The sequence below is a fragment of the Rhamphochromis sp. 'chilingali' genome (genome assembly GCF_963969265.1).
Source record: "Rhamphochromis sp. 'chilingali' genome assembly, chromosome: 7".
In the NCBI taxonomy this organism is placed as follows: domain Eukaryota; kingdom Metazoa; phylum Chordata; class Actinopteri; order Cichliformes; family Cichlidae; genus Rhamphochromis; species Rhamphochromis sp. 'chilingali'.
This window is the reverse complement of record NC_137934.1, coordinates 34,704,149-34,727,886: the sequence shown is the minus strand read 5'-3', so window position 1 is coordinate 34,727,886 and position 23,738 is coordinate 34,704,149. Positions and strand designations below refer to the sequence as shown.

General features: G+C 40.0%; 1 protein-coding gene across 4 annotated transcripts in view; it reads right to left on the bottom strand.

Moving 5' to 3' along the window:
• The window catches only part of lrp8 (low density lipoprotein receptor-related protein 8, apolipoprotein e receptor), a 180,504-nt gene that overhangs the window by 87,815 nt on the left and 68,951 nt on the right, over nt 1–23,738 (bottom strand). For all 4 annotated transcript variants that reach the window (XM_080888024.1, XM_080888022.1, XM_080888021.1 and 1 more), the window contains exon 3: nt 5,456–5,578. In XM_080888024.1, coding sequence (XP_080744150.1) covers nt 5,456–5,578 — 123 coding nt within the window. The remainder of the gene's footprint in view (nt 1–5,455; nt 5,579–23,738) is intronic.

Genomic DNA, 23,738 nt, shown 5'->3' with positions numbered 1-23,738 from the left:
CTCACTTTCATCCCAGAACTATAGATATGCACCAGCAGAGACAGAATGCACATACAGATGGGGTTTTAAATAATACTTGAGAGACACTACACAGCTCCTTTAATCAGCCCTGATTGTCAAACTGCAGGATCTTGTTGATGCCACTCAGTAAATGGATGCTGTAATGTCTAGACCCCAGAAATTCAGGGCTTTGATGTCTAGTAAATGGACTGGGTTCCCAGTAGCATGGAACATTATGAAAATTTAAAAGAGAGGTCATCTGTCTGGTCATTTTCACATGACTGTAGTGCATAATGAGTCTATTTTTCTAAACTGGTAACTGCAGTTGATGCAGGAACCCTAACATGGTGCCAAAATGCAATAAAGATGCTTAAGGTATTTATCTAGTATTTCAAGGCTAATTACCTCAAGAGTTTTTCTGTTATACTTACATCAGACTCATAATAATAATATTAATAATAATAATTGAGTAAAACAACTTAAAATAAAACTATTAAAACAGAAAATCATTACTTTTATTTTATTGCCTTCATGTGTTATTCTACATCTGTTCTTCTTGATTTCTTCCTCACCACCAGCTGGTTGCAGCAGGTGACTGTCCTTCCCTGAGCCTGTTTCTGCAGGAGGTTCCATCCTGTTAAAAGGGAGTTTTTCCTTCTTTTAGTTTGTGCCTTGTGAGCAAAATATAATATGAACATATTTAAGAAATTAAATTAAAAACACTTTTTACTAAACTTTATGTTTCAGTATGTAGGATGATCATCGAGAATCATGTAAATCAACTGGTATTGGTACTACTTGATTTCTGGTATTGTGACCTCCTTCATTTCTTGTGTGGACTACAAAGTGCAGCAACGTTTGCAGCAAAAATGCATGTAAAACTAATTTATATTTAGAAATGTATTTAAACATGGTTCTTAAACACTGAAGTATTTAGCTTAGTTTGTTACACCAATTTGCATAACTAATTATTAAAAAGGTGTTTTTGTTAAAGTGCCACTTTGATTAAACTTTTCAAGCGCTTTAAGTGGAAAGCAACTGATTCAAATATATATGTTGTAGTTTGATGTTTGATGTTACTTTAAATAAATGTTGCTGTTGAGCAATGTGAATTTATGATACTTCAATCACAATTTATGATGCAGCTATTAAACAAAAATGTGTGCACGGTAATAAATGGTTAGCACGGTCTCTGTTTGAATTTGCTTGGACCTGGCGTGTCCTCCGTATGCCTGTGTAGGTTTTCTCTGGAGAAAACGTTCAGTGCAGAACACTGTGCACACTCTTTCATGCATCAACCAGCACTCGTCTGATTGAACATTTTCTCCAGAATCCCCTCCAGGCCCAGGTTCATTTTCAGACGTATAATTACAGACAGCTACAGAGAGGCCTGTGTGTGTGTGTGTGTGTGTGTGTGTGTGTGTGTGTGTGTGTGTGTGTGTGTGTGTGTGTGTGTGTGTGTGTGTGTGTGTGTGTGTGTGCGCGCGCGAGAGAGTGTGCGTGTGTGGAGAGAGAGTGTGAGAGTGTGCGTGTGTGGTTTCAGAGGCGTCATCGGAGATCCATAGTTAATCAGCAGGCGACCTGAAGTCTCGGGGATCAGCTCATCGATTCCCTCCTGGGGCAATCAATTCTATCAAAGGCATTACTTAAACTGAACTCAGATCAGAAAGTGGGAGACAAACTGCCCAGAAGAAATCACAAGGACAAAGTAAAGAATGTGACACAAGGCGGTAGAAGGCTGTAAGAAAGGGGGGTATATTCAGTCTATACTTTAGGACAAAGACAAGTGTTCTGAGTGAGAGACAGAAAAAAAAGGAAGATCTTAGTGAAGGAAGATCTTGTTTCTATAGACTGTATCACTCAATTAATGGTAGATCTTTTCGAGATTTTTTTAATTGTCATATTAAATGCTTTTCTCCAAGACTATCTTCAAAACAGTACGTGAAGTAGATTCATGTATGAAATAGAGTAGGGCGATATGACCAAAAATATTTATCATGATATACATTTGAAAATTTGCGATAACGATATAACTGACGATATAATTGACACTAGACAAAATACTTTACAACTCCACAACTTTATTGGTGCAAAAAAAACCCAAAACAGCTGCTTGTTTAAATGAAAATACGTTGATGTTTTTTATGTGCATTAAAGTTATATAAAAATTTAACAGTGCAAATGCAAATTCCTTGCTGACAGTTTAACCAAAAAGCATTTCCAGTGGGAATTGGCCGACATATCCTCAGCATAACCATGTATAATATCCACAAAACTTAAAAAGAGGTTATACACACACAATACGGTAATATTATGTTGAAGCACAGTACGCATCACTCCGCGAGGCTCTTGCCTACAACAGCCGTGATGCTCCAACAATCCATCAAGCGGTGCGGCTTTGTAGCTTAACAAAGTCGTACTAAAACATTTGACAGATTTTCCAGCGCCGTGTACGACATAAAATCGTTTCCAGGTCAGTAAACGCAACCAGAATTCATACATAAGGCACACGGGATTATAAGGGGCACTGGCGATTTTCAGAAAAATCAAAGGATTGATTTTAAGTGTGCCGTATTTTCCAAAAAACACAGTAATAACGACGGCCTGCTAGCATGTGCTACCAAAAATAGTGCTTTGTTGTGTATCTAACGGAAGAAAGCTAAACCAGTTCCACACCACTGAAGTTGCAGCATTTTTACAAACCAATTCTGGTTCATCCGTTTTATTTAATGATCTGCTTTCGCCGCCATGCGTATGAAAACAAAGGCACTGCGCATGCGCGTTTTACCCATATTCTATCGCGATATTTCCTTTTTCTATCGTTGCCCAACATTAAACCGGTATTACCGTGAACGGTATGATATGGCCCAGCCCTAGTATGAAATATGGTTGCTTGTGTAGTCAAGCACTAAAAGAAAACTAGATTAGTCAGAAACACACATTAACGTTTCCAGAAAAATGTTAATACTATTCTGATGTTTGCAAGAAAGCGTATACAGCAAACTTAGACGTTCTATTACTTGCACATAAACTCATCTGGACACACACAGCCATGAGGATCAATGGCTGGGAAAGTTACAGAAGCTCTGACAGTGTCTGACCTTGATTGGATGTAATGAGACTTAACCACAAGTCCACTAATCTGATGAAATGACCTACCGATTCACCTCGTGATGAATACTAAATAAGAGCATCGACGCTAGTTTTGTTCACATGCTTATGCCAGTGCGTGCACTTGGATCACTCATAGGCACGTGCATGAATGCACGCACCCACACACATGTCCTTGGCCTATCCCAATCATACTTATTACTTTAAGGATCTTCAAAGAGTCCTTTGATCACCTCTTTGAAAATCATCTTTTAAAAAAAACTGCAAATAGGTGTTAGCCTTTTTGAAAAAGAAGGAAGTGGGAAGTCAAGGCACCACTAGCTAAGATGAATTTCTGTAAAATGCCAGTGATCGCTACTAATAAACAGATAATTCATCTACGTCAAAACTGAAAGCCATCATGCTTTCATGTTGACTACACCCCTTATGCTCTTTTCTTCCAAAACTATCTTAGAGCACGCTTACTATAATAATTTGATACAAATATTTCTCAAGTTTATTTTTTCCCCCACAGATTTATTGAAAGTTACTGACAACTCCAAGACTCAATCTTTGAGGACTCCTGGTCTGTGTTATAAACAACAAATTTCCCACACGTGGGACTAATAAAGGTTATCTTATCTTAAACAGCTTGAACATGTAGTTAACAAACAAGAAAAAGAAAAGTATTCATAAAGTTTAAAGCTATATATAGTAAAAGCCTCTTATATCAAAGAAGTACTTTAACGTCTACCAATTTTACCACAGGCCATTAGCCTCCCATCCAAAAACAAAAAGTAAAGTCTTTAAACACTTGAGCTTCAGTGAGCTTCTGTTTCCACCACACTAACACATACACTATGTAAAGTACTGTGGCTTGTTGGAGGTTGCTGAAGTAACTCTCTTTTTAGGTGTGAAATTGAAGCACACTGTGTTGTTCTCAGACATGCCCGGATTAGTGTTGTTGTTCCGGACAATATGATTTGGCACAAGCATTCCCACTACTATCTTGACGACATCTAGCTTTAGATATACTGAGCCCAGCCCCAGTACTCATGAAGCTCCTTAAGTTTTGGAATCAATGTTTTCAGACATTTACTCTCAGGATTTTTCCTACCATGCTTTTCCCTTCTAGTCAAATTTCCATTGATATGTTTCAATACAGCACTTTGTGAACAACCAGCCTTTCTGGAATTAACTTCTATGGTTTACCCCACACGTCATTTGAACAAGTTTCAAGTTAACGGTCTTGTCCATGATTGAGGTCACATGTACTGAACTAAACTGAGTGATACTCTGTATTTACGTTGTATGAATAGCTGTTTATGCAAACCCAAATTAGATCATTTGAGACACTTGATTACTGATTTTCAGGAATCTGTTATTTTGGCTATATTGATATATATGATGAATATGATGAATGGAGAACTGATGATAGTTTACATTTTTTAATTCAAAGAAACGTATTACTTTTTTAAAAATTGACAATATTCAAACTTTTGAGATGTACTAATTTGTGCAGAGGAACATTTCTCATTATGTTTATTATTATGTGTATTATAAGCATGTTTTGCAACATTATGGCATCACTAATTTGAAGTGAGAAACAAAAATGTTGACATGGACAGCTTATGGTTAACAGTTAAAAAACCTTTGAAATAATATAACATGTATTAAGGAGAGAAGTACAGAATAATGTATTTCATTGTTTATGAGCTGCTGCATTTCCAGAACAGACTCAAATTCAACTGTAGTCATTTTAATAATTACAGGAACACTAATAAAACCTTACATTACATTTGTCTGTGTAAAATATAACTACATTAGCTGCAATGCACCGTAACTATCAAACAGCTTTACAGTTTCCATTAGGGTTAAAGTGATAATATGTGAACTTGGACAAGATGGGAAAAAAAAGTTTCTAAAATGCACTGCGTGACTGAATATGTAATTTAGAGAAATTTTCTCTCGTGTCATGAGCTACTTAATGAGAACGAGATGAATTTAGGGCTCAGTAATTATTTCTAATTCTCCCTTTGAGGATGCTCAGCAGACATCTTGTCCACTCTTCTGCCATCGAGGGCCTTGATCAAACCTTGTACAAAGGTTCTGAGTCTGCTGCTGAAGCAGACAACAAAAAAGCCACTAAAAGCTATTTTCTGAGGCAATGTGCGAGAAACAGAAGGTTAGCACGGCGGCGTGCAGCAAAATATGACACACTGAAAATGAGTGACCTTGGGAGTATTTTATGCGTGTGTGTGTGTGTGTGTGTGCGCGCGCGCGCGCGTGTGTGTGTGCATATGTGCTGACAAAACTGACTTTGCTCACAGTTTTGCCCAGTCAGTGTGGCTGTGCTGCTACTTACTGCAGATTGAATCGGCTTCATCTGAACCGTCTGCGCACTCTACTTCTCCGTCACAGCGCCACCTAGCAGGAAGACACTGTCCATTCTTACAGGTGAAGTCTGTGGCTGCGCACGTCTTCTTCGCTGTGTAGAGAAGAGAAACATTCAACATTATCATATGGCCTCAAGAAAGCATTGTGTCTGCTGATACTCTGATAGTCATCACCACAGTGAATGATTGAACCATCCATTTTCTTAACTGCTTATCCAATTCAGGGTTGCAGGCAAGAGACAGGGTACACTCTGGACAGGTTACCAGTATAACACAGGGCTAAGAGGGAGACAACCATTCATACCTACAGCAAAGTCTGAATAAGCAGTTAACCAAACAATCAAGTCTTTGGACTGTGGGAGGAAGACCGAATATCTGCAGAGAACAAACTCTACACAGAAAGCCCCAGTCACCCGGCAGATCCGATACCACTATTAGACAATATAATTGATATTTATTTGGACATAGTCTCTTAAGCACAGCAAACAATATCTGATTAAAGCTAAAAAAAAGGGGAAAAAAAAACAATACTTTAGGAAAGATGTGATGTAGAAGTACGCACCAAGAAAACATGTCAAATGTTTTCACTTAACAAGTCAACAAGGTAATTAAAATTGAACTTTAGTTGAGAGCAATTCTGAGCACCAACTTGAAACCAATTTTCCAGTCCAATTTTAATTTAACCTACAGCAGGCAATGTTTCTACTTAGGCAGTCAGAGCATCAAAGGTGTGTTCAAGTGCAACTTACACATCCCGGTTTACACTGGATACAGGTTTTTTTTTTTTTTTTTTTAACCCCCCCCCACAAAGAAATGTGTTTTGTAGAGAATACTGGACATTTTAATTGTTCTGGGGGAAGAAAGTCAGCAACTAATCTTCAGAAAGGGGTTGTGAAAACATAGAAACTTCAATAAAATATATCATAACTAGACAATACCATTCATCTTGACATTTAAGGTTCTAAATAAAATTTCACACGCACAGGTCTACGGCAGAACAGTCAGAAAACTGTAACAAAATAAAAATTCAAATTAAAAACTCCGTTTTCAGCAACAGGCTCAAAAACTGACACTAAGAATAAAAAAATACCACTACACATCAAAAAGACTTTTGAATTTCACTTCTTCCATTACACACAGTAGAACTCCTTTAGTTAATGACTATGGAAGGAGCTTAATAGCTGTAAAAGCATGCATATATTATTTTAGAACCAACTAGGAAAACATCTACACATCCTCCTAAGAGTTGCTGATACACACACAAACTGCTGCTTACATTTACATTCTGATGCGCCAAGACCTGTCATATACAGATGCCATCCATATGGAACAGCCTAAACCTGCCTTATGATAAGGTTATTTTGAGAGAGTGAATAATGTGCAGTGGAAAACTACTACAGACATATTATGCAAATATACCCATGCATACCTACCAACAAACCCTCATCCTAGATGTCAAAAATCTGATTTTAGTTTACTGTCAAAAACAAAAACACACCAATAACTCACACATAATAGGATTTAATTAAAAAACTATAAATACATCAAGGATGTTCTATGTTGTATCAACATACTGCTTTTGGGAACAACTTTTTAATCCTCTGAGATCCCCCAAAAATGTATGGTGTGAAGTAAAAACCTATTAACATTGAACGGTCACACTTGAATGATCAGTATTAGGAGGCCTTACATTAATACTGTTAGAGCCCAACCAATACAGGATTTTGAAATTGTTGAGCAGTAAAGACTCCAACAACCCCTTCCCTTGTTATTTTGGTTCCCACATTTAAGAGAGCAATGGTGAATGAATGTGCAATTTCCACACTGAAGTAAGGCGGTTAGGGCAGTGATCTTATAAAGAAACTAGAGTTTCTTCATAATGACAGTAGACTAGTAAATGAATGCCAATTAATTGAGACATATTTCAGAAAACACATGTATGTTTCTTAAGACCTCTCAGGCTAACCATTTCCTTTTTTTGTGGAGAAAAAGAAAAAAGGTGTTTCTGATTTTACTGGGCTGGCCTCATCCACATTTAACCTGGGTACATGTGTCCCATAACTTAAATTACTTGGACGCCCCAATGTACATGGTACCAGAAAAACTGCTCAAGGATGCAGCTACTGCACAAGCTATGGCATTCAACTAACGGCACACTCTGGAGACCTCCATGATCAATGAGTGACTAAGCTGCCCTATCGACATTCATACAGTCTACATTCTGTCCATACAAAGCACATACAACGGATTCCTCTCCATATACTCCTGACAACATGGTTTGAGACACTATAGTTTGCCCTGAGAAAAGGTAAAGGTCAGCTCCTGCCTTGAAGTAATTCAAATAACAGACTCCATTACACACACACAAACACAAAGAGGGACAGCAGAATGTAAATTAAACATCCAGCAGCTACAACAGAGGCATAGCTGACTCCATCCCTGAAATGTTGATTTGCAATGGCAACAATGGCATGAAACAGACAACAGCGCTGTGGTGAGATAACTTTCCATCCTTTAATTAGAGGTAGTGACAGTTTTGAATCGGGTTTTAAGCACCCTGAATAAACTAGCTTTGGACTTCTACACTGCTTTGCCATTCGGTAGTCCTTAAAGTTAAAGCTTCAGTCTTTAAAAATGTGAAGCAATTTTCACGTTACTATTTTTTTATTGCTATAAATGAAGCTTTTTTTTTTTTTTTTTTTTTTAAATTCTCCCTCATGAACACGTGCTCATGATTAGAAAGATACCAATGTCATGATAGCAGAAATTTGTAGTTGGCAACAATATCAGTAGAATTTTTTATTATCATGAATTTGTTTTGTTTTTTTATTTAAAATGATTGTGTATTTAAATTGTTAACTTGATATTTTGTTGATAGGACACAAACGAAAATATGAAGGACGGTTGCCAAGTAACCTACAAGCTATAACCTTATTACAGTACATGCTAGCATAAGCATTTGTACAACTTTAGACAAACAAATAAATTAACCTATGGGACATAGCTGGTTTTGCAGTGGCAGTGCCAGCTGTCTCAAAAAACCTGCAACTTGCATTTCACGATAAAATAAGATACTTTAGATACATTTAATTGAAACTCATTCACCTTTAATTCTTTAAAACGATCTGGATGCCGGTCTCCCTAACCCTTGTCACAATCTTCCACATCTAATTTCTGTTGTGCCGTGTACAGTTCTTCCAGCGTATTACAAGCATCGGTTCTGTTGACTTCCCTACACATTACAAATGGACCAAGCAAGCAACTGCACTATTTCCAATGGACATCTATATCATGACTATTAATCCTGCAGATTATTTTAAAGAATGATACGAAGAACTGGCTTCATTGTTTAGAGTCAGATATGTCCCTTTTTTTTTTTACGCTGATGCCTATGGTTATTTCATAAAGTTGGGATAATAATGTGTTTGAAAGTAGCAACCATCTGGATTGGCCCTGCGAGTTGCAGTAAATTAACTGATATTAGTGAATCATTAGGTATCTCCAGTACCAGGGTCAATATCGGTATAGCAGTGCACTCATGGAGGGACCTTTCTTTGGTTTTAGGGCTCAGCATCAGCCTAACATGGGTTTCTACTGGCTTAGCTACACTTTTCCTTTCCTCCAAGGCTATTTGTGTGGAGTGCACAGTATTTCATCACACATTAAGCAGCTCATTCAGAGAACCGTCGTTGGGAAAATTTTCCAGAAAGAAGTTCCTGCAGGTAATCTCTTTTGATCTCTTTTTTTATGCATAAAGTCACACAACACAGTCTTTGCCCTGCACCTTGTGCCTGAGCTTTCTCCAAATCCTGCTTTTATTTAGCTGGACCTGATATTTAAGCTAGTGCTTAATTATGTGAACAAATAAATAAATAAATTACATTTGATGTTGAGACAAATTCGGTTTAAAATATCCCAGTAAGAATTTACCAAACCCACTCAGTCTGTTCTTCTAGCGAGGAAGGCCAGACTAAATACCAGGGTAACCATGTTGCATCATCAGTCATTCTATTACAGAGACTCAGCTCAAACTGTGTGCAGATAATTTGCATGTTACACAAAAGCTCATTTGAATAACTAAACCGACAAGAAATGTGTGACAGACGTAGACACAGAACTTCACCACTAAGTGTTTGAAGCAGCTTGTGCAGTCATCGCAGCAGTGTAAAAGAAAAATCCTGGGAAACGTCGAACAAAGAACGGCTGTGTAAACTGATGATTAGCCTATGAAAATTAACTCGCTTCCCCCGCAACCTGTTAGTTGGAGTTAATTTCTTGCTCACTGTATTTACTTGCCACATTATTCATTTTCTTAACTTAAAATTCTACAATAGGAAAGTTTCTGCCCGCCCCTGTTTTTTTTCCCTTTCTTTTTTTTAATCCCTGGCTGTCCCAGAGATAATCTTAAAGCACAACCTATGTACTACGCAGTAGAGTACAAACCCTCTTGTAAAAGGACAGAAGGGAGGAAAAAAAATTAGAGACAAAAGGAGCAAGAGGAGCGAGATGAAGTGTGGGAGAAAGAGGAGAGGAAATGGATGGTCCTCTACATTGTTGTGATCGGCTAAAGAGCTAAAGAACGGAGCATGTCAGGAGAGCGAGAGAGGCTCTAAATCAGTGAGCGGAGGTGAAAACCACAAACGTAAGGGAGCGCACATTACTCAAAGAAATATATGTGAGTGTGTGAGCAAGAAACAAAGACGGCAATGGAGTAAAGCAGAAAAATGTTGGTCTTTTGAGGAGATTAAAGGCCTATCAAGCTTCCCTAAGCTGCAGACAGAGATGTAGCGGCGAAAATACCAGGATAAAATGGCAACCATTTTTAAATTATCCTACTTATTAAAAACTAAAAAGGAAACTCAACTGGAAGCAACACCTTTAGGTATAACTGCAAAATTGAAGTATTGAAAAAGTATATCAATGCTAAACCACATTAACTCTAGTTTCAAACAGCAGCCACAATTTGCAGCAATCATCACCGTTACCAAAAATGCTGCGAGTGTAACACTCTAAAGCCTAAAGGCAAGGCCAATAATCTAAGGAAGTGCGCTTGCATGTGTGCATGTGTGTGTGTACATGGCCATGAGACTGATGCACGCACTACAAAGGCCAGAGATGTGAAGAGAACTCATGGACAGGCAACTCAGACAGCTGGCCAGATCAAATACGCCATATATTATGCTCCTCTCACCACATCAAATACCACCTACCAGTTGAAAGAAGCTTGTTACAATTTTTATGATCTCCCTCTCTGGACACAGGAGAGTCGGGCCTATAGGGCAAGACGTTGGCTCTGGATTTATTTATTTTTTTGGGGGGGTACAAAAACAAGAGAATAAATAATGCAGAACACCAGAGGTGAGAAGAGTTGGGCAGGGTACCTGGGTGACACTTGCACTGTGTGGTATTAAGAAAGCCTCTGAAGTTGAGCGTGGTAAAGATGAAAGAGACCGCTGCAGCAGCGGACAGTTGGAGAGCATTTCCCAGTGACCTGAGGTGCATGCATGCGCTGTTATCTTCATCATATGCAACACCTAGCTGCTTCTCTGTAAAACAGGTTTATATATGTAGGTGAACATATTTTTAAAATGAAATGAAAAAAGAAAGAGGCACACCTAACTACCCAGACCTCTTATGAGATTTTAACAGATAGTTTCTATTTTACCCTGCACAACTTTTCTGATATTTACGGTAAGGTTATTTTAACCTGGGCTGCCTTTTCCTTTGTCTTTACGGTAGTCCAAGTATGTACACAGGACGCACAGTTGTTTGCATTGTAACTTTACACGTCAAATGTAGCTGAGGAAAAACAAGAAGAGGAGAAACTCAAACTACACCATTTTCAAAAGCTCTATTTTTTATTTTACTTTTTAGATTTTATTATTTAAATGTATAATAAACATTGTTGAATTACTGCTGAATTGTACTTTCTTTGTTTTATTTGACAGCCAGCTGTTGACTATATACAGACACTGATACAAATTCAAGATGTAGTGCATATTGTGTGAGGTTTTCTTTGTTTGTTTGTTTTTTTTTAACTGGACATCATATTTTAGTTGAATACCTCTGCCACTGCTTGTAATGTAGCCTAGAAATTACACTATAAATATATATTAGTGTCACAAGCATCATATAGGATATGTTCAAGGACCAATTCCAAAATAGGAAGCAATAATGTCAGGAAAGCTAAGGCGCATTATAGAAGAAACGCCAGTGCAGTTTCCCCTCATATTCAACTGCTTCCCGGAGGTTAATCTCTCATCGGTGTTTGTCTGCATGAGCGTGTGTGCCCATGAATCTGTTTATACCTCTACTTAAGGCTGTACCTGTGTACTTATTTTAAGACAAAAGCTTGGACCGCATTCTCTCTGTTCAAAGCTTCCAGAGAAATATGAAGAGTCTTTTATGAGAATCGCTTTGCTGTGACGAGGATTAGCATTAAGAGGAGCTCATGAAGAGAGGCTGTGGTGCGGAATAATGACGCAACTTTTACTATTTAGTTTTAAGGCAGTGTGAAAGCAGAATTACCTTAGTGTGAACAAATGCACAAAGCATCGCCACAGGAAACACACTCTCACACGCGCACACACTTCAAGGATCCTCTTTGTCTAGTAGCGGTCTCTTTGCTTACATTGACAAGCACAATTAAAGTTGTGTTTTTGGCATTGAGCATGTTTGCCTAACATCTTCAGCAAATATTAATGCTATCAAATTACTACTAAAGTCCGGTTTCTGTTTTTCCACCCGTTTGACATTGAGTGAAAATGTTGCATATAAACAGGTCTTTAAACTCAAGAAACCAATTATAAGAATTCTCTTACTGACTGGTTTTATGCGTCCACTTTATTTGATCTAACAGAGTAATCCTTCCTCCTTGTATGCACAACACAAGCCTGTGTCTCCCATCTAGAAAAAAGCAGCAACTTTATCACGTTTTCTCCCGTCTCCCTGCTACTTGACCTTGGCTAACGCTAATGCGTGCCTGAGCCAATAAGTGTGTTAATATGCATACAGGTGTGTGGTCCACTTTAGTCTTAAATCATGCTAAAATGATGCTAGTGGCCACTCCAGCCCCAAGATGTCTAGCTCAACTTTTACTCTCCCCCAAATAGAGGGACTATGTAATCAGTTCCTTTGTTTGTTAGCAGTCTAGTGTCCATAGTTTTCAACATATCACTTTTTAAATTTTGTGTGATTGTAGACACCGTTAACCACAAAACTGTACAACAAATGTTTACATTTTTTCCAATACAATGCACTACAGCAGCACAACGATGCCTTAAAGTTTGGCAAAAATCACACACTACAGGACACACTATGGCTTATAAAAGCCAAAGATTTCAGCCCATTCTGCTACAATCATATGGGTAAAGATAATAAAATACATCCTTTTAATATGGAAGGCTTCAAGGTCATAGGTCAAAGGTCAGGGTCACTTGAATTAGGAAAAAGCTTTACTTTCCATTAGATCATCTCCTAACTTTAAAGCAATATATTAGTCACTGGGGCAACATAACATTGAGCTCTTTGTAACATTTTTTGTTTCGATAAAAATTTGAGGACACAAAAAGAATACACTACACTCGATCTGAAACTGAGGGTCCTTACTCTGATATTATCCAGTATTGTGTGCCTAAAATGGTAGACATCACACACACTTTTACAGCATTACAGCTTTAATGCCCCAGCTTTGACAATTACCAATCATCTGGTCTGTATTTTCTCCATCTGGCTAAAGAGAAGGAAAAAAAAAAAATATCTGTGTTTTATGTTGTTTTTGTCATTGTGGCTCTGTGTTGTTCTCAGATCCTGGGATTTAACTCCCAGAACACCAGCCTTATGCCAAAACCCAAGACCTCCCAAATTCTGTCACATCCTAGCCCCCCCCCCCCCTTCCCTTACATAAGTGGGGCATTACAGCTCTGCAAAGCAGCTTAGAAGTGAAGGGCATGAAGCAAGACAACAAAAAGAAAATGGGAAAAAAAAGAAAAGAATTAAAGACGCAAGATCTGATGGGATGACATTACAGGAAAAGTATCGGCCTGCTTTATGCTGTGCTTCTCTACGCACATACTGTCGTGTTTTTCTAACCTTTCCCCCTCCTCTCCAAACCTCATCCTTTTTTTTCTTTTTTTCTTTTTTTGGGGGGGTCATATGTCCAAAAGACTTTTTTGCTTCCTCTTTGAGACGAACAAATCCAAGTGTTTTTGTCGTTGTGCCGGTGAGTGGAGCATCTTGTATGAGCGACCTGAGAGCGGTGGCTTTGTGCGCCGCACTGTTTTATGTTCAGAGACTGCTAATTAAGTAGGATCACAAAAGGGGCCACTGTGGGAGCGCACGGTGAGAAAGAAACGAGGCCGCGCTTGTTTTTGTTTTGTTTACGCCACGATGCCCCGCTAGTCCTTCAAACCATTATGCGGGATGAGAGGCGTGAGCACGAGGAAGCAGAAGAGGTCGCGAAAAGTGTGTGTGAGCAGAGGCCTTTAACAGGTGTGAGTAAACATTGTGTGTGTGTGTGTGTGTGTGTGTGTGTGTGTGTGTGTGTGTGTGTGTGTGTGTGTGTGTGTGTGTGTGTGTGTAGAGAGACGGTACTCTTTTCCAAGAAGTCAGGAGACTATGAGGTCATATCTTTGTGTTCTAATACCGCTCATTAGAAATGACATATGCATAGAGCAACCTCGCTGCTCCTGTATTCTCAACTACCTCTATATCGGTGACATCGAGCTCTCAGACTTGACCTGCATTGATTTATTAAACACAGGCACTGATACCGACCCCGTTACTCGCATACATACTAGCATTCATGCACACGCACAGACACACATGCTTGCACACACTTCCTCCCCTCTACCTCCACACGCCAATCTCATCAGAATATCAGGCGATCAATTGTTGAGACAGTGCCATCGAGTCAATATAAAACCCCATAAGGCTTTGCATTCATGAAGGATCCATATTCAACACACTGTATCATAATGTGAAACTATGAAGATGCCATTGCAAATACAACTTTTTATTTCCCCCCCCTCAAAAACTCAAATATTGTATTTTCAAAGGGAAGATCTGTCCTGCTGTGTTAGTCAAGAAACAGTTTCAATCACGCCAGCTTCCAGCCGGACTCCAGAGGTCAGAACACATGCGCACACACACGCAAACACACACACGCAAACACACACACACACACACACACACACACACACACAAGCCTACTCACTTGTTCACTCAGACGTATAGTGTAAATCCCCCACTGGGGCCATAAAATTGTTGTGATGCATGGGGGGAGGATGGGATGTACAGTGCTATATGAAACCCTAGTTTGTCAAGCAAACACACACATAGTCACACACAATACACAATAGTGTTTGCTCTTTATGCGCACTCCTATACTGCTTATATTTGCACAACCCAACAGGAAGAGCAGTAAACTCCGACCTCTGCGTTTTAAGCCTATATCTGCCCGCTGACGTGCTGAATAGTCAAATATTCATCAGCTCTCTTTATCGATGCATAATTGCTAAATAATGAATAACCTTGATGACTTATAGCAATTAAATTTTCAATTGCAAAATAGTGGAAACCCCAAATTTAAAAGCCAAACTGCCACGTGTGTGACAGCCACAGTCGAGTGGCAAAATAAAAATTGATAAAAGCTCTCCTGTAATTACTCTTCGAGCGAGCGACTGACTGACAAGCAGGAACGGGTGAGGTTTCAGCAGCCCGATCCCCAAAAACGAAAAAGAAAAGCCTTGTACCAACAAACAATGTCCCCGCTGGCTCTATGAATCGACGCTCGCTGTGAGCCTCGTAATTTCCCTCTCGCGGCCCTGCACTTCCAACCATTGCCATTCAAGTCCCAAACCGCTCACATGCCGCGCGCTGCTGGTCGGGCCACATGACAAATTACTGCTGGGCTTATTATCAAAAATCAGCACTCGCCAGAGGGAGTGGCCGGGGAGGAGGAGGGTTACGACGGAGGGGGGATTCCAATAAAGCCTACTGAGCGTCCACAGACAAAGGAGAGGGACGAATTCCTCCTCCTCCTGCTGCTGCTGCTGCTGCTGACGATGACAAGCAAGAAGAATTCATTTCAATTACAAATGGCCGCTTTTTGGAGGGGAAAAAAAACTCATAAAAAGGTCAACAGGAATTGCAGCATGTGTGCATCTGTTTGTACAGCACCATACATTATCTGCATTCCTATCTATTTATGGTTCAAAAAAGAAGCTGGAAGAGCAGAGCGTCAACCTGCAGAGCGATGGAGGACGGCGATTGTTTTGTTGTCGTGTGCGTCTGTGACACGCTGACCCGCCTCCATGTTATGCTGCGCTCTCAGCAAAACAAAACCACTGTACACAGCCTCCCATCCTTTGTCTTTCTCGCCACACTTATTCGTTTTGCATTACTTATGCCCTTCTTCTCCACCCTTCCCCTCCTTCCTCCGCCCCCACCCCCTACATTTATTTTTTTTTCCCCTTTGGCAAACAGCCAGTTGTCTTTTCTCCTTTGTCTGCTCTGTTTGTGATCGCTGATTAGAAAAATAAATGATTTTGTAAAATGCAGATCAGCTGCAGGGATGTCCTGCGAGATGCGACGAAACACCTGCATGTGAAATATTTCACAATGAACGATGTCTGTGTGTCTACAACTGTATGTCCTTAATTACTCTCATTAAACCGAAGGAACCCAGAATCGCCACTATTGCTGAGCACAGTTAGCACATTTAAAATGTTCCCGGCTAAGAACCCTCTGCTTACCCTCCCAGGACCTGGCATCCACATGTGTGGACATCACATTTTGGCTTGTCTAGAACACAATACTAAATTTTGCTCTACAAGGGCCTGATATCCACTTATTATATTATGCCGCCACTGTTCTATCGAAATTTAAAACGAATGTCCTCATATGTGGATATCAGGCCCCTGTAGAGCATAATCAAGTAAAAAGATAATTCTTTGCTTTACATTCATCAGGTCACAATCAGCCCAAATAGCAAAGAGAAATTAAAAATGCATACCATGAAAGAGTTTGGGTCTTAGGAGGTTAAACTACACCATCACCACCCACCCTACCTGCCCGCTGCTGTGGGGGCTGATCTAAACTGCACAAAGTTTGTTGCCTACCAGTTTTAAGGGTCAGTTTATAGCCATCATTGCAGTTTGTTCAACACTCCACGAGCGTCACATCCATTTCTATTTCCTGTCATAGCTACTGCCATTTTAATTTTAAAATTCACTTTTAGGTTTGTTTTTCCTCCTTTAATACACATACCTACAACTTGCTTATAGTAAGGAATTTCAAGCTAATGAGGAGACTTGTCCACACAGCGGCCAAAGGAAGCTCGGTCAGTGCCATGACTCGCTAACTTCCTCTTTAGAGTGCCGAGACTGTCTCGAGCAAGTTAAAAAACTTAAAGTAAGCATGTATTCTACGCTAATCCCTTTAAGGCCTACATGTCCCATCATCATCAGCTGCATGAATGAAACTGCACAATGACTAAGCTCTTTTTGTTGGCCCCCTCAAAGCTTCTTGATTTGGGAACATTAGGAGGGGAAGAAAAGAAAAGCATGCGGTGGGAACCATTTGGCACAGCCTTTGTTGCAGCTTATGAATCATCCCGCTCCGTAAGCCGACCAAATGAGCTCGTCTGTCTGGTGTAATCTCGTGACATCTCAACTTTAAATGGAGGAGCTGCCGGGAGCCGTGTTGACATTTCGTAATGACGACAACTGATCACTGTGACTAAATTTTCATTTAAGTCGGTTAAGAGGTGACCTCATCCGAGTTCGCTTTTAAAGCTGGGAACACACTAAGACACTGGGATTTTTTGATAATCTTAAACAACATGGGACGTGTTTTAATTGGCCAGAAAACCCTCCCTCAGCTACTCTGCTGACAAAGTACTGCTTAACTGGCCCACAATCAGATGAGGCTTACACTGAACTTAAGCCCAAATCCTCCAGTCTATGTAGCCCACTGACATATCTATTAAAGTTTGTTTCAACTGCAGAGCAGCATTACTGTTACAATTATGTTAAATGATTTTACATAATATATTCATTCAAGTTTTATTTCAGTTATCTTATACAGTCTTCTTGCTTTCTGCTATTCAACGGTTGTTTTTTGGCTTGTTTATTGTTACAGTGACTTGGAAGTGCTTTGCAACTGCTGTGAATTGCAGCCAGCGAATGACAATCAACTGCTTAAATTTCCCAAAATGGCAAAAACTGACGTCTCTTTTTACATACATCTACTATACAGGCAAAAGTATTGAGGCACACCTTTTAATCTTTGACTTTGTGCTGTTTCAGTCCCACAGCCACAGGTGTATGAAGTCAACCACCTTACAGTATGAAAGAATGAGCGGTCCTAAAGAGCTCACTGATTCACAGCGTGGTGTTGTATTTGGTGCCACCATTGCAACAAAACAGTTTTCAAGAGTTCTTCCTTTCTAGATATTCCACAATCAACTGTAAGTGTTATTACTGTGTTATTACAACTCAGACATGAAGTGGTAGACCACACAAAGTTACAGAGGGAGGTTTGGAGACACCAACGCTCCGCTGATTCAATAAGTTCAAAACGTCTTCTGGCATTAATAACAGCTCAAAAACTGCTCTGGGAGCTTCGTCACTGCATGGGTTTCTATGGCTGAGCAGCTCCAGTAATTTTGCTGTAATTTTGAGTTTAATACAAGGCAACCAGACAAATTCCTCAAACCTTGGTTCCACACTTCTTGTTTAATGAGTATCACGTTCAGTATTTCATATACTGCATGTATTCAATCACTGCATGAAAAAGGTGTCAAACAAAAGTTCTTTCAAATCATTTTGCAATGGGTAACGTTTTTTTTTTTTCCCCTGCATATTCATCTCAATATTCTGTTAAAATTGGCAATATCATGGTTCAGCAAATATAGTACCAACTGTGCCTCTGTACTCAATTGCTACTTAAACAGTGGTTTGCTGGTGCTTTGGAGACAGTAACCGTGTCCCGACACCTTCCTTTTTTGTCCTACTCACAAAATCATCTGCAATCAGTCACGGTCACATGAAATAAATAAGTGAGGATGTGGCCACAGATGAGCATGTTTTCCAAAGGAATGACCTAAAGTTACCTCACACTGTGTGGCTCTTTTTAATCATCGTGGGTATCAGAGGCACGTTGGAGAAATAACTGCTCTCCCACTTCCTCCTTCTGCATGCTTCCCAGTCACCTAGGTGTATCCACGGATACCCTGGGCCACTGGAATACAAATACAACCCAAACGCTCGCCTCTCAGCCCCATTACCACGCGCACACACACACACACACACACACAAATCCCAAACCACCCCGTCTTCACTCCTGTTCCACTGTCTCTCACACCATCCCCCTTCATTAACCGTTCTTCTGTTTCGAGACGGGCACAGGGGACTATTTGTTCAGTTTTAATAAACGGGACAGTGGGGAACCGCTCTTTCATTTGCTCTTCAGAGATTATGCAAAATTTAAAGTGGGATGCATTATGTACCTTTGAACTAAAGAAAGGGAGGTTTACTTTTAGCCTTTTACCCACTTTCCCTATTTACGCACATGGGTTAGAAGACTGATTGTGCAGTCAGCGTAACACAACTACCTTAGTCTCACATGAATGCAAATTTGCATCTGTACCTCCACCTCTCTGTCTGATTTCAGTCATGTGCAGAGGTTGTGGGGGTGCCCTTGGATCACTTTGAAAAAAAAAAAAAATCCCATGGAAGGACGATGAACAGACTCCCAGCAGGTGCTCTTGGCCACACAACACAATACTAGAATAGCCACTGGCCGAAGTGGCAGGAAAGCGGTGCCAGGAGGGCTGATGGTGAAGGGCAGAGGGTGGGTGCCGTTGGGCGATAGGGTGGGCAGATTTTTTGGAGCCAGCAGTGCGCGGGCCCCGGCTTTTTCGGTGGCCCCGAACAAAGCAGACCTCTTCACAGCCATCCAGAGATGTAAATTGCTCTTCATCAAAGTTTCACACTCCGTTTCCAGCGAACAAAATGAAAATGCTGGCTCCTTGGCTAGAACTGTCAGTAACGCCCCCTCAGTCCTCTGTCCTCTTTCAGTGTTTGTAACTGGCAGTTCTTAGACGAACAGCCAGGTGAGTACACACATGCACTCGCACACTCACTACACAGTCACATTTACACACACGCACTGGGCATCAACAATAAAACTCTCATAGACACACAGACACACACACACACACCCCTCCAGGCCCAGCTTGCTTTCCACTGGCTGTGTTTTGATCCAGTATCCCAATGGGAGGCTTACGATGAGCCCTGCTTCAAATTAGGCTGGGCAACAGCCATCAAAGACATCCCTGCCGGAGGGGTATTTAGACCCTGATCAGCCTCACCCAGAGGCACCTACAGGTAAGGGAGAAACGTGTGTCTGTGTGGGAAAAGCAGACAAAGAGAAAAGGCAGTTTCATCGCTACATGTGCATATATATATGTCCAAGAAGGTGCCTTTAATATTTCAGGATAGTCTCCTCCGTCACTCCTTATTCTCTTTTTCCCCCTCATCTTCTCCTCTCTTTTTGCCGCCAGCTAAGGGGAAGATGACCTCAACTCCTGGCTTAATGTGATAACAGCAGCGCTTTAACCTAATGCAGAACTGTCTTCCAATATTCTGTTGAAGTCTGAATGCCTTTAAAAAATGTAGGCTGAGCAAACAGGTCAAATACGCCACATTAGCATTTTTGGAAAGAATCCCTGGATGGCAATGATGTTTTCTAATTCCTTTGTGTGTGTTTGTGTCAGTATATGTGCGCTCTGTACAGCTTGTGCCAGGCACTTGGGGGGTGGGGGTTGAACCCGTATGACCACCCAAATCCACGGCTAGCCGGTAAGCTGATCTAAGCTTTACACATGGTTTCCGTCAGTGGTGAAGGAGAAAGTGCGCAGAATAAAAGTATCCTTACGCTACAAATTTATGTCGATTTTAAATAAAGGCTCTTTATTTCAAAATCTTAAAAATGCTTATGTTGAATATATGACAGATTGGTATGCAGTATAGTCCAGGTCACTAACATGAATCAGGTACTCTAAGATATTATAGTGGGAGTTTGACTGAGGGGATATTTTAGAAATGGACAAAAGAGTGGACAAATGGAGGCTCGGAAGCTAGGCGCATAGAGCTCTTAGGTTCTTAGAAGCTCACACGTGTGTAACTAATGGACCTTTTTCAATCAAACGGGCACAGCTTGAGTTTTGCCTGTAATTAAGCAACACTTTAAACAAAAGAATGCAGAAGCCAACCTGCGAGTTTCCTGATGTACTTTGGTAAATACTGAGGCTGATCATGAAAAAGCTTTAACCATTATAAAAGAAAAACAGCACAGAATTAACACGAAGGTTCTTCACGTTGTTTTCTTCCTTTGTATCCTAGTTCTGTGCGATACTCCAAATCGATCTGAAATCAATACCGTATTGGTATTTTGGTATTGATTTGAGATACTTTTAACTTATAACGACAGCTTATGTGAGGGGGAGAGCGTTTTGTCATGAATTATAAGATGAATCATTATAAACGTGCAAATATTGTACATACTTTAATGTCTCAGTGTGCTTTTTATTTTCCACAATAATTAGTTAACACAATAAAATACACATTTCAGCTTTTCATGCGTCTTAAACCTCCATTTTTAGAATCTTTTTTTGGAGACCTGAAATGCAACTGTACCTCTCTCTAAAGCATTTTGTGTCACCTTCTGTTGTTTACCTGTGTTACAGGATATAAATAAAATAGACGTGACAGTCTACACAAAACGGTTCAGACATTTTTCACGTTTTGTGGTATTTTTTTCTTTTTCCAAAGTAAATAATTTTTAATTGAACACAATTTATTGAGCTACATACTGAACTTAGTGGCTAGAAACAAAGTATTGATCACATAGTGCCAGCATTGATATGACACCAATACCAGTGATATTGAGCCACTCCGCTGTATGCTTTGGATCATTACATAGATATAAATAGCGCATAATGTCAAATTTCAAGTTTCCCAGTCACAGTTTTCTCTCTTTTTGTGCAGTTATTTGGTCTCCCTCTCTCTTTAGGCTTACACAAAAGGTAAACCAAACTCAGCCACACTCTTGACATTGACAGAACAATCTGCACAATCATTATACTGCTAATACTCGTCTTCCCCAGCGTTTCCACCGATTTTGAATAGGCAACACAGGAAAAGAAAGGCTGTGATGATTAAATTCCATGCAATCCAGTTTTAAAGAGCACTAGGTTCACCGGTAAGGCACCAAACCGTGTACGTAACAAAAGAGGTGCTGTAGCATTAAGTATTAGTAGTGTTGTGCGTGTGGCTCTCGGGACTTAAAAAAATAAATAAAAGCAACTATAAGAACAGCCATTTACTATACATCCCCTGTTATTTTCTACCATCGCCGAATGAATAGAGTTTGCTTTAGAGGCGGAGAAGGTCCTTCTGATTAGTATTCTTTAGAGTCTGTAAGAACAGACAGTCCCACGATCAGAATGCAAGGAAGTCCTCTTTCAGGCAGCGAAGGAGTGAGGGTGAGGGGGACGAGACAGCAGAGGCTTGTCTACCATGTAAACAAAGCTTTAAAGATCGCATTTACAATGCAGCACAGTCTTAAGCAAAGGAAAAAGCCTTCGTCGTCTTTAAGGTGTCTTTAAAGATCTTTGCAAATGGTTTTGGCGAGCAGAAATTAGTTTAAGGTACAGAATATCGAGTCAGCGTGTGCCTCGAGTACCCATTTTCCCCAAAAGACCACGGCATCTGAACATGTCGGATAAAAGGACAGTGTTGTGACAAGAGGAACAAAGCGTGTGCAGCCATGAAAAAAAAAAAAAAAAAAAGTGCTGCCAAAAAAGAAAAGAAATGCAGACGCTGGAGTCCTTGCAAGCTGAAACATTAGGATTCCTGAATAATCACAGACTGATCAAGGTGACACCTTCTTTCCCCCCTTTATTTGTCATGAATTAATGAATCATTTCAAATTCTTAAACACTTTGTTTTTTTTCTTTCTGACTATTAATAAATGTCTTAACAAACGTCCGACTCTAACCTCTGAGATTAATGTCTGAGTTATAGTGTTGAATTCACTCACTGAAGCCTCGAGTTTAAATGCAGCGCGTCTTGATTTTTGATTCCTTCAATCCAAAGAAACACCGCGAGCATAAAATGCCATCAAATATATAATGATAGAGTTGTTAACATTTTGAAAAGACAGATATATTTCAAAGAAAAAGACACAAAAACAAAACGTTTGATTTCATTGTGGGAATTAAATGATTCTGATTCTTCTCATCGCTGCCACTCCAACACCGTTAATTAGACTTAACACATAATAGCTCCACGATCCCACCAGGATATCTCTCCTCCCCCATCCTCTCTCACTGTTTTTCTATCCTTCTGTCCATCTTCTCTCTCTCACACACACAGCACACTAAACAACCTCTTTTTGTGGTCCGTGTCATTGATATTGCTTGGCTGGGGCCTTTCAGCCCTGACGGATAAGGAGCCCATAGGAACCGACTGAACTCTGATAAAGGTATAGCGAACGGAAGCGAGAGTGGGTTCAGGCCCCTTTAGCCCTCCAGAGGAATAATTTACAGCTCTGCCACAGTTGATTTCCCTCACTACGGCCAAAGGCAGTCAGAGACTGGCCATAGCGACATAGCTCACTTGCAGATAGCTGAGCATAGCAACATACAATCATACACAAAGGAGCTAGGAGGCGGCAAAGACGGGAGAGAATGGTTTGAATTATTAAAGAGAAGAAAAAATAACATCACTAATGACACAAGTGGGGATATCGGTCATGTGCGAATGTGCAACATTCCCATTATGTTTGTTTGCAGTACTGAACAACCGTATAGTACTTTTTAGTTCACCTTTTAGTGTCCTTTCCTTCCTAAATCCTTGATTTATCGACTGTGTCAAAGAGAAATCAAAGTTATTGACTGAAAACAAAAAGGAACAAATTCACAAGGTTGATTCTCAGTATCGTCTTGCACCGTGCTTCGAGTCCACTTTGTTGTCATGGAGATACTTCAGTTGAACCATACAACCTCGGCGAAATGAAATACAGGAGAGGTGGCAAAGAGTACACATTTGCGACTTAAATAGAAATAGATATGCTTGTGTTAAAAAAACACTGAAGCACTGATTCAGCTTCTTTACTCAAGTGACAGTGGAAAAAGTACAGCCTCTGAAATGTACTCTTTCAAAAAAATTAGCTCTTTGAAGGACA